The 12,795-nt window shown below is 37.4% G+C and overlaps 1 protein-coding gene across 3 annotated transcripts in view; it reads right to left on the bottom strand.

Moving 5' to 3' along the window:
* Positions 1–3,034: 3,034 nt before the first annotated feature.
* The window catches only part of LOC137347434 (LIM/homeobox protein Lhx2-like), a 28,216-nt gene continuing 18,455 nt past the window's right edge, over positions 3,035–12,795 (bottom strand). The window contains exons 4-5 of one of the 3 annotated variants that reach the window (XM_068011881.1): positions 11,955–12,160; positions 3,035–3,102 (exon numbers count right to left, since the gene is read on the bottom strand). In XM_068011881.1, the coding sequence (XP_067867982.1) occupies positions 3,055–3,102; positions 11,955–12,160 (254 nt within the window). In that variant the 3' untranslated portion in view covers positions 3,035–3,054. Of the gene's footprint in view, positions 3,103–7,328; positions 7,620–11,954; positions 12,161–12,795 lie in introns of those variants that run through there. The other 2 variants (XM_068011880.1, XM_068011879.1) reach the window with 2 other exon arrangements.

A 12,795-nucleotide genomic window follows, 5' to 3' on the forward strand; every position in this document is an offset into this window, starting at 1 on the left:
CAATCTGTCAACCACCCCATCCCCACCAGCCATTTCCCCCCCCCAACCCACAAACTTTCCCCCTGAACCGATCATCCAGAACTCTCTGCTCCTCAGGACAAGCCTTTCTGCCTGGCAAACAGCCAGTCTCTAGGTCTGAAACAGAAGATAAACTATTCAAATTGGCCGGACCTCCACATTACCTTCATTTACAGGCAGCTATCAACCCCTACACTCCTCCTGGCCAACCTCCCTCCTCACTTCCCCATAACTATCGGAGCCCATGTTTGGGTATTTTTTTGTTTGTAAATCATTACAAAACATTTAGGATCAAATTAGAAAAATTAACATAAGCAATGTTCCATCTAAGCTGTGTGCATGAGTGGTCACGTAGCAACCTGGGAGTTACCACATAGGCCGCGCACAAGTTGTCCCCTTTAAGATACTGCACGTGCAGAGTCACACAAAAAAATGTTTAAATGTGCCATGCACTTTAAATGAATAGGCCCTGCACAACAAAATAAAATTCGAGGGGACATTGGACATAAGTATAAAAACTTAATTGTTGAGATTTTTTCGGTGAGTTAATAAATTGTAATCTTGCTATATTGTGGATTTTCTGCAGGTTCATTACAGTCCCAAAGTCCTCAAAGAATGCTCAGCCTTTATTTGTGCTAAGGGTTTACCAGATGGAAAGTTGCTAATCTCAGTTGTGTTGTTGCACTTAAAGGGAAATATCAGCAAGTTCCAGTTCAGCTTGGAATCAGTGATTCCCCTTCCTCCCCCACTTCCAGCTGAGCAAATATCTACTAAGGTTATGAATGTCATTGCAGTCAACCTGCCCTGTCCAACAGTTTTATTCGGAGTCCTGGTACATGAAGCTGAAGGCTATTCAAGGGAGAAAGTAGACAGCAAATAACAACCAAAATACAACTATTCAAATGATTCATTACAGGAATTTATATATACATATTGTTTTTTTAATATTAAATAGATTTAATTATCCAATTCATTCATGTTGCTTTACTACCTTTTGCCAGATGCTATAAATAGAGCTTACTTCCATTAGGTATACATCAGCAAAGTGTACACTTCTGATAATGGAAGTACATTGGAATATTATGCAGAATATATTTAAAAGGTGTGTTCGTCCACAACTATATCATATTGTAGGTAAATGAGAGGATTTAAGTACTGCAAACACAGTACCAGTATTTCTGTTTTGTTCCTTTCTTGCAGATTTAGGTTTCTCTGGAGAATTTCAAAAATTTTGTTCAAATTATCTAAACACAAAGTTTAAATATCACAAAAATGTAATCCCTTTGAAAACTAAATGATTTTTGAAAGTTTAAGATACACGTCTTTTATATAGTTATGCAATCTCTACAAAAAATTTCTAATTTCCAATGCTAAATAATATTACAAAAGAGGAATTATAGAAACATACAAAATGTTTGAATTGTTGTCTGGTGTTTTTTTCCTTCCCTATTTCCACCACCTCACCAACATCCCTCTTATTCTTCTAAATTTACATTCTCTTGGTTTGTGATTCCACAGTTTACTTCATGTCATGCAGTTATTACAACCCAGCACCTGGACAGGTAAACTATTCCCAATGTGAAACCAGTTGGCAGGAGATAGAGAAGAGCTGCCCAGTTGACTTGCCTTAAGAGTATCACTACCTATGAGGAAGCATCTTTCTGTCATATATCGCTTCTCGAGATGATACCAGTCAGATGCAGAACTGTCAGTCGGGGAATTGCCAAAGGGGACCCAATGCACAATTGCTTCACAGCTCTGGATTCTAGCACACTATTAACCTGCACTATCTGGTCCAGCATTGTCTTCTCTAATTGGGATTTGAGACTTATTGGGTTCAAAAATGCTACTTCTGCTCTCAAAGCATTAACCAGCTGGCTATGGGTTCAAGTGCCTGTCCTACTGGGCTCTTTAGACCACCTTAAATTATATAATTTTGACTGATAGGTAGAGCGGCTTATAATAATAAATCATTGCACCTCACAGGGGAAAAATAGCAGTGCTGTATATAATTTACAAATGTGCTTCCTGTTAGTTAATCAGGGAGTGCCATTAGCAACAGTCATGGAGGGCCATTGGTTAAGGCCATGAGGAGAACCTATAGCTTGGAGCACACTGCTCTCCTGGATGGAGAGTGTGAAGGTAAGGATGAAGAGACAGAAATAGAGGAAATGTTAATGTGCAAAATGTACAGTATCTGCAAGGATTAATTATCCCTTCATCTAATATCTACCAAAACACAGGCAATGAAGAATTTATCTAACAGCACTGTTTCCTGCCATACTAAGCAAAGCTTTTACTAATTAAGGTCAGATCAATATCTATGCCCTTGTTGCACTATAGTATCAAGGAGCCAACTTATATGCATTCATTTCATGACTTGGTATTTTCTCAAAATAGTGTAATAAATAATTCGATTTCCACAAGTGCAAAATTCAAGTCATTTCTTCAATGCAGCTAGAAATCTAAAATATACTAAAGCCAACTGAATTCAGACAATAGGAACTCTTTCATTATAAACATTCATGAAGATTTTGATTTATTAATCAAATAGCTGGCTGAATGTATTTACTTCATCCACTGACGACTGGACCTGTTTTAATGAGGAAAAAATTGAAAATCAGGTATCTTTCAGAAGCAGTGAGAAAAGCATATTCCAGTATTTTTGATAAAGAGCAACACATGAGCTGTATCACAGGTAGCTTATTGTATTATGCCATTGGTTGGATCTAACTGCAGAAGACTGTGAAAGAGTCTATCGTATTATTATTCATGAGTTCATTGTTGTTATTATTTGATAGCACATTTCCCATTTGGGAGCATTGTTTATCTTCTATTTTGCAGCAAGAGCAAGTATTGTATCTTTGTAGCAGTCATTTTGTTTTAAAATTGAAAAAATGCCCAACAAGCATTCTACCATTTTCTCAACATCAATATAGTAAACTAATATAAGCAGCTCACTTTTCAAATGACCTCTGTCTTGAAGTCACCTAGTTTCCAGTCTTAAAATTTTCATTCTTTTAACGATAGGACATTTCAAACTTCGGGAATGGCAGTCTCAATTGGCCCAAATACTTGCTCTACCTGCAAAAAATCATATTTACAAATTGGTTAACCCCTAAATAATGTCTAATCCTGTGCTTTAACCTAAGAGCTTTCATATCTCAAAAAAGAATGCATTGACTCTAATTGAATAGGATTTATAATTTTTTTCTGTTAATTATATCACATACACTGCATTGGGTATACAGCTTTCATCTTTTAGCCACATTGCCAGGGGTGCCCTTCTGCAGGAGGAAACATGCCCATCACTTTCCTTTTGTATAAATTACATGAATTTGTAGATTAAATGCATTGCCAAGAAAACACTTTAAAAATTAGAACTACTTTATGCTAATTTATAGGTGTCAACAAAAATGGAGACTGTTTAATACATCACATTCAACTGTACAAGAATGCGTAGAGGACAGTACAATTGTATAATAGAAAATGTACAGCATTCAAAGCCAGCGTGCTTTTCACAATCAGACAAGACCAAGCATCAAAACAATAAAAAGGGTCAGCAAAGTTCATTAAAGTGTATGTATGCAATTCCATAGTCTCTTTAAAGACTTCTTGATCACATTTCTCATGTAACTTACTGCTATAAATATATCTCCATCCCCCTCAACATGAAAATCAAATATTTTTCACTCTTTTTCTTATCCAGCTCATCCGAATTTATTTCTTTTTTTAAGAATGTTACAAAATGTAAATATCAGATCCATTTTGTAGTTGGGTGTGTGTTTAACCAATCCATAGTTTTCTTTTCATGAAGTACAGCTACCCAGTGCACTTATAATTGTTAATAAAGTAGCTTCAATTTACCATAAATTCCTATAGTGTACACTTTACACGTTGCACCATGGAGAATTCTGACAGCTGGTTCACCAATGTGAAAGACCCAGAACTTATGACTGCTGCTGATGCTATTGACTCCTGACAGCCTTTAAAACAAGCAAGTGAACTGCTGCCACTCATGTCACTGGGGGAAGTAGCCTCTTCACTCTACAGTCAATGTTTGTGGGTAAAAAGGTAAATGAGACTTCAAATGTGTGTTCTCCTTCTGCCTGTTAGCTCACACATGGGAAATGGCACATTGGATTTTTACACATGTGAAGTAACAGTCCCCTGGGCAGTGAAATTATCAATCACACTCATAGAATAAAAATATATAATTCAATAATGTGGTATCACAGACACCCACACTGTTGAGTAGAATGTTCTTTGTAAACTATTTGACATCATATAGTCTGTTTATAACTGGTACTTTTAATTTTAACAAATATTATTTTCAATTATTTAACATTGATGCAGTAATGTGGCCCCCAAGTTCATCAACTTGTCCATGGCAGCCACATCCCAGCAGTTATCAGACTGCCTAGGTCTATAATGTGATCTGTACCTCTATTTAAAATGAAAAGCTAAAGTTGTACATTTATTTTTCTCTTGGCAGTAATACTTTCCTTGACATGCATTTAAGATTTTCCAAAAGGAATTATTGTATGGCTTCATTGTATTTAACAGTTTTGTTCAAACTAAATCCTTGTTTCACAGCTTGGAGCTATTCCTACATTAGACACATGGCCTCTGATGTCTTGATGCCCATACAAACCAAATGTCTTTTGCCATAAATACTTACTTGTTAACTGTGTGTTGTTAAAACATTTGTACACATCAACAAATGGATCGCTAAAATGAATACCATCAACACTAACACAGCATTCTTAAAGCCCTGATATACTGACATCACACTGCGCTGTTTTTTAAATTTAATGCCAATTAATATATTTGGAACATGTTGAGCTCCCTACTGCACTTGTGGCTTAGCACGCAGCTTTAAGCCCCAAACATAAGCAGCCCTCCTTGCTCATTATCATCCAACTGAACACACAAACTAAAATAAATTAAGTTATTCATGTGACAACTTTGCAAAATGACGGACTGTTTTCACCACCCGGTTTTGCACCATATCTCTAATAGCTTTTTTGTTATAAAATTGTTGCCAGAGGACTTGGGAATTCAAAAAGCTGAGCACTAGATTCATAAGCAGGCAACAAGGAGTTCTGGCCTGTCACTCAAAGTCACATGGAATGAGGGAGGCGTGGTCAACAGGAAAGTGCAGAGAAATAGTGAGGTGGTCTGTCTCAGAGTTTGGGGGAAATTGACACTCTCGCCACTAAAACCTGCCTCCTGCTGGCTGACCATGGAGCAGCACAGACAGTAATCATTGCAGCTTTGTACCAGATTGTACCTTTCATTTCAGCTGAAGGAATTTGCAGTGTCAATAAAAGCAGAATAAAAATAAAATAAAATGCAAAATTGGTCTTCTACGATCTTACACATTAAAAAAAATCCTTTTGACAGAACCATTTGGCAAAGTGGATGTACAGCGAAGAGTTAATGAGCAAAGTTTGGTAGCAAGAGTTTTGAACTGAAACAAAACTTTACATGATTAGAATACCTTCTGCTATAGGCAAAAGACAGTACATTTACTACTCCAAGATGTTAAATTTTCATTTCTCCGTTTAGGTGCTGGGAACCAAGTTATTACATCCTATGATATTTTTAAACTGTAAAAATAAAAGTTATCACATTGTGGTCCTTATTCTCTAAACCAAACAATATTTTTTCATAAAAAGCATGGTGGTTTATGAGGGCTCAGATTCACTGAGACTAATACAATAAGTTACATGTAGCTCCCCTGCTGCATAAACTAATTACAAAACTGTTTTCAATTGTTTCATATATAATTAATGATAAGTGGACTCATCCATTTGAAATTGGATGAGCTAATAATTTACTGTACACTAATGCCACTAAGACTAAATCCAGTAAGTTCATTGTAGGTAAGAACCAAATAAATTGCAGTCTTTCTAGCATTTAGTATGAATATGGAGTTATTCAGAAAAATTCATCACCATCTGTTGTAAGTCTGAATGATAACTTCATTGCCCAGCAGTGAGAGAATTCACTGTCGCAAACCATCAGTTAATAATCCAATTGCAAAAAGTGTGAGAAGTTAAAATAGAGTAACCTCCAAAAGAAACACAGAGTGTTGTATCACAGATGATGCATTATGGACATTCCTTCATTTATGGCAAAAGGCAGAAGGGGTAAAAGCTTGTCTACACCAGCCACAAAAAACAGACTTATACCGCATGGGCAGCCTGTTATTCACTGTGTCAGTTTTTATTTTCCATTGACTTGGAAAATATTGCCAAGATTTTTAATTTCAAACCTGGTAAAAGTGACAGTGAGACAAGGAAACGACTCTCCAAAAAGAGTTTGAACTATCATTCTGTGAATTTCAGTGAAAAGAAGATCGAGCGCATAGAAAAATCAGCAGCTGGTTTGCTGCAAGTCCATTTCATGCTGCTGGCGTAGACCAATTTCAGCCCCAGACAGTTCATGAAAGAGGCTTCCGAATATGCTGTCACTGCAAGCATTGTGGTCTGCTATGTTAGCCAAACTGGGCACCTTGTAGTATTTTAAAGTTAATTATTTAACAATCCCCAGGCCTGAACGTATTAAATAATGGAAAACAAATGTATGTGGAACAGAAGCTCAACATCAAAAGGAAATTACTGGAGAATTGATTTTGAAAGAGCCCAATAAAATCAAATGTTACCTTTCCAAATAATGGTTAAAGACCCCTGAACTCTCAATGGTCACTGAGGTGTAACAGTTACCCCAAATGAATTCAAGGGTGATATGACAAACTGAGACTCTTCCTAACCTTCAGTCTCAAACGGCAATCCTTCAATGTCCAGAATGTCCTATTCTTTGTGTTCTTTTATCACTTTAGCACAACTTTATTGAAACTGACCTTTTACTATGACATTCTAAAAAGGTTTCGGAACCTTCAATGTAGCAGAAAGACAACTGGTAAGAATCAACCCCATAAATCTGAATTGAATGCAGATGCAGTCTGTTGTGTGTTTATAAGACAGTGTATAAGGCACATGACAGTCTTTGAAAACTTAGAAGTACACATAATTCCTAGACAACTTTATTTAATTGTTCAGATTTTGATTTCATTCCCTTGTTCAGTCCACAAAACTGTACAGTTACACAAAAGGGCATCGAAGTTAACTCTGCAAAGGTCCTCCGCAGCTTGTAAACTTTTTTTCCCCAGAACATTGACTTGCCTCAGTTTTCAGTTCAGATCCATAGTGCTGTTAGTCAGTTGTACAAAGCATCTAATAAAAATACAGTTATAATTAAACTAAGAATTTCCTCTTCTCCATAGGAATCATGTAAAAGAGTTCTCAGAAAAGGTTTGTGAGAGTAGTTTGTGTAGGGCTTCGGGATTCGTGGGCCTCGAGGGTACCAGGCACAGACGTCAAAACTGACGTCACGGTTGGCATAGAAGGGTTAGTCAAGTCAGTTAAAGTAGTAGAAGTGCTTGAAGGACTAAGAGAGGCGTTGGAAATTTCTGATGCTGGGCCAGACGGTGTTGCTGCTTGAAGTACTGTGCCATCAGATGCTTTATCAACCCCTGCATTTTCCTGCCGTAATAGATTCCTCCTGAATTTTGCTCTTGCATTTTGGAACCAAACCTGCAAACCAATTTGATGGAATATTGTACTAGTTTTGAACCCATAGAGAGTTTAAAGTATGTAAAACGATCGCAACAGAAAATATATTGTACCTGTCACATATATAGATACTATCCTTCTGAAGATTTTAATCAGCTATGTTAAATTTTGAAATGCTAGCACCCTTTTTTAAATTATTCTTCTGATTAGTTTCTTGTAATTTGTTTTACAAGGAGAGAAAATTAAGGGACAAACTTCAAATGCATTCATTCGACTTTGTAAAGAAGAACAACAAAATGCTAGATTCTATAAAGAGGGTTTTTTCTACAGAAAACTGTTAATGGAATTGAACAATTACAGGGGTCACTCAGTGATTACAAAGTGTGCCAAGAAAATTCTTTTTTTTTAAATAAAACATAAGCAACACTAGATACTACTGTGACACACATTTACTTCAGGAGTCTGTGACTAATTAAGCTGGTCACCTATGTTATAAATCAAAGTGTCACAAAATTAAATTAAAATGACATGCACTGCCTCAGCCTTCTCTATGATTTCAGTCTCACAGCTTTGGGGATCAACTTTCACAAACTTACAGTATCTAACTCTTCAGTGTTATTACTGACCACTTTATTTTCCACTAGAACCTTAAGTTCTACGGCAATGGTTAAGTGTATATTGAAGATTCCATCTCAGTTTTAATTTTATTTTTATTTAGTTTGTACAGATCCAATGGATAATTTCTGTTTAAACCAGGTGACTAAGATAAAAGCTGAAGGAAAGTATATAGAATAACTCCAGAATGGCAACCTGTACAGTTATCTCCTTTCATTCATATTGAAACAGGCCTTCACAAGAGCTATTTTTCAATCCCACCATAACACCTAAATGATAAATTATACTTATTATCCCATTTGATATTTAAAAGATTATCTGTTTGCCACAGATATTGCTCATTGCAATCCAGTGACAGATGATAACAGTGATCTCACAACGCTGTCATAAGTGAAATGTGTAACCTGTTGTTCTTTTCAATCTTTGAATAAGTGCAATGGTCACAGCACTTCAGTCACCAGAAGCCTGACTCTAAAATATCATTTTGTTCTAAGCGTAGAAAGCACATATGAATTATATATCTGTGCCAAATTATTTTGGTGCATGGCACACTGCCTAATAAATTGATATTAAATTTTGAAGAGTTGGGCCCCAGAGCATTGTTTGAAGAATATGTTTCAAGGTAAACAAAAATTGTTAAAACTAAATGTTACAACATCTCCTGATATTTATGAACTGGAGGTATTTTGGAAATAGACATTCAGCAGTTCCATCTACAGTGCACTTAGCAAGCAGAAAAGGGAACCGGGATACAGTAAATCCAGCTGCATTGACACAAGAACCACTGAACAACCCCTTTAACAGACAACTCCTTAATTAAGTACCATTTTACTTTTCATAGCAATTGATCACTGCTGTGTGTAATTATAATGATATGGATCTATTTACACTTCACAACACACACATACACACACACAAAACAAACACTAAGCATGCAAGTTAGACAAAGGATATTAAATTCTGTGATTTTCAGGCAACCTATTTCAGATCAAGAAAAAATATCTGTATGTATATATAGGACTTCACATATTAAAACAAACCTTGAAGATGTGTTTGGAATTAAAACAGTACTCCAATGTGTGATGGTAGAAAACTTATGAGTTTAAAGACCTCTGACATTATTGTTACAGTTGTGACAGCAGCATATCAGGTACCAGTGAGGTGCTATAAATAACACTTCCTCATTGCTAACTACAGGGTTATACCTGCCTATAATGGCGGGGCTCTGTTTCTCCTAAAACTGCATAAACTTCCATACACAGCATTCCTGCACAGGGACAATTATCTCCCATTTTGGGGGAAACAGATCACCAAATGAGCACATCCGTCTCACTCAGCTCGAAAAAAAATCATTGATATTCCAAACTGCAAAGGTGTTTTATTTGGCATTGATCAGGAATGTCTAATAGTGTTTGTTTAAGCCATTCTTTTCTAATCTTTCACTGTGTGACTAAATCAAGAGAGATCAAGAAAGAGGACTTGTTTTATTATAGGCACTGGGTTTAGTTTCTATTCAGAAAGAAGATACTTCTCAGGGATCATATTTTTAGCACAGTTCTTTTTCCAAAGTTGGTTAAAACTACAGCAATTTAAAGCTAGCTCTAAGGGAGAGACTACTCACAACCAAAACTAGCTTATACTGATGAAACAGATAGAGTCAGTATGGGAAAGAACAATTAGGTGAACAGCAGTCAGTAACCAGGTCAGTGTAATAATAGCAGAAGTGATTTCCAAACTAGAAGAAGAAACAAAACTTGCCTTATATAGTGCTAAATACAAACAGCCATCACTGTCATGTATCATACCAGCCCATCAATATATTGGACTACCGTTTCTTTATATTGGACCAGGTCTTGGGAACATTTTATTGAGTTATACTTTGAATTCCTCACCCACCCACCACACCAGCAACCAGACACCACCCCCCCCCCCCCCCCCCCCCCAGTAAATTTGGGCATAGGTTAAGCTTTAATTTTAAATATATGGTTCTAATGTTTACCTCCTAAGTTTCTATTCCATGCATTTTCCACTTATAACAGAAATTTTAATGTTTCACAGTTAAAAGAAAATAATTTATAATTGGTTATTTATTGGACTCAAAGATATTATTATATTTACCAGTCTCCATGTCAAGTGGAAGTAGCACAAGGTGCCTTCACACTCCTCTGACTTCTCTTTCCTGTCTGATTGATTGCCCTGTACTTACACCGGGTGGGAATGTTCCAAAACAAGACAGGCAGCAATCTGAATGCCTCAATGAGGCAACCACAAAGAGTCCATGTGCAGACTTTCCAAAAATAAAAGGGTTTTACTTTGCATAGCTACCAGGAGTTGGAACCATGGATGGTAATTCCAATCCCTAACTGAGGAATACTGACGTCTGTTGTAGTGACTCCCATCCCAGATAAGTAGCAAAGGCAGTGCAAAGCAAGGATTGAATCTGGTACCTTCCTATCTGGTCCATTTGACTGAATTCCCCTCACTCCCCCACCCCCGCCCCCCTCCATCCCCCGCCCCTCCCACCGCCATGGAATCCTCAAAAAGCTAAAACACAGGGTTTTACAACACCACCAGCCACAACCCTTTCACCTCTCCCTTTTCTGTTTACAGACCTGCAGGTTAACGGTATGTTTCACATCTAACACCAGCAATGTGCTTTTACATGTATTTTATGCAGTACAGAGGGAGCTATAGGCCAGAGGAGCATGGCCAAAATCATTACTGCATCACAAGAGCAGCCCCACTCTGTAGTGCAATAAAACTATCCCCATCCTGCCTCCACACTGAAATCATGGATTTGTTGCAGCTCCCAAAATTGTATCAAATTAAAATACACATTAGACTTGTGAGAAATTTAAGATGATTAAATAGTAACGTGTTTTCAAATGTTATAGCTTTTATATTTATGATTTTTTTTCTTCTCCAGTTTTTGACCCTTATCGCTGATCTGCCAAAGGCAGCGCTTCTTGTTGAGGTACAATGCCACAGGCAGGGATTGCAATTCTTAATGGATGAGCACAAAGTGAGCCTTAGCAGGCTATTTGGCCATAGGAGGCATCACAGCTGCATTCCACCTGTTCCACATCGAACATACACTCCAACAGCAGATGCTACATAACAATCAGGATTGGGAACTTGGCTGATTTTTCCATTCCCTAGTGTACAGGCCACCAAGTGCCAATTGCAGCACTCCTATTGCCCTCCCTGCTAAAACTGCATAGATTGTGAATCAACTCTGAAACTTTCCCAATCTGTAAGGCTCCGTCCCACACCATGCACTGCATTTACTTGCTGAGTCTTTGGAATGGTCGGAGAAGCCGGAATATTTGAGGAGCTTATGAGTTCTCCAAAGGTAATGATTGCTCCCTCTAGGAAAGGATTTGAATACCAGAGAAAACAAATGGTTAAGAGTAAGAAGGAAAATCAGGCAGAACCTTTTCACTGAAAGGGGAATAGACTTGTGAATAGGTTACATGGGATGGCCACTGAAGTGGGCAGTAAAGATGGATCTAAAGGACAATTTAAAGTACCTCTGTTTAGCGAATATGTGAGAGATAAGCTGAGAAACTGGACCAAATAACCAATTATGCTCCAAAAAACTGCTGTGTATGTGAGGTCATATAAGATTTGAAATATAAATGTAATAATTTTTCTAAAAACCAGTGAGATTGGGAGAATGAAAAAAAAGACAGATTGCCTGAGAAACAGAATTTGAACAGTAACTCAACAAAGCTCTCTTACCTGCAGAACTCGCTTTGTAAGTCCTGTCTTCTGTGCTAGCTGTTTCAGGTCCTTGGCATCAGGATTGTGGTTAATGGCAAAATAAGACTTCATGGTCCTCAGCTGGTGGTGTTTGAAAGAGGTGCGCATGCGCTTTGTCTTCTGAGTGGGAGGATACTGCTGCTCTCTGTCCATGTGGTCGCCGTCATTTTCATTACAACTTAACGCTACAAAATATTATGAAGATATACTGTAAATTTAAGAAGAAATTTTGAATGTGATAACCGTCTAAAAATATATTCCACTGCTACTTTAAGAAAAACTTTGTTCTTTGCATCAATTGAGGCAATTACAGTCCCAATATTTGCTTAAAAATCCATTTGGTTTGTGATTAGTTTTGACTTCGGACATTTGTCTGATTTATCAAATGTTAAGAATTCAATGAGAATGTTTCTGTAATGAAAAGAATGGACTGCTTTAGAGCTTGTTGTGCAATAAATATTTAGTAGTTGCATGAAATTAAAACCAAATAATTATATGAAATGTATCACAATGATTTTGTCAGTCGTATTTTCCGTCCCTCCTCTCGTGCCTGGGTGCATTGCCAAATGCACTAGCTACCCACCAACATCTCACCCAGGTGTTCCAGGCCTGATCCTAGACATTGAGGTCAACACATTAGACTTGCACCTAAACCAGGCAGAAAGTCAGTGAAGCAATTGCTTCATGGGTCAGTCTGTGCTGGCCTGAGGCAGGAGCCAAATTAACCAATGGGCTTCATTTAAATAAATTCTGCGAGCTGCCGGCAACAACTGATCACCCCCATGCGGCCTTGTTGGCTGAGATCTGACAAACTCTGGCT

This window comes from Heterodontus francisci, chromosome 32 (genome assembly GCF_036365525.1).
Source record: "Heterodontus francisci isolate sHetFra1 chromosome 32, sHetFra1.hap1, whole genome shotgun sequence".
NCBI lineage: Eukaryota > Metazoa > Chordata > Chondrichthyes > Heterodontiformes > Heterodontidae > Heterodontus > Heterodontus francisci.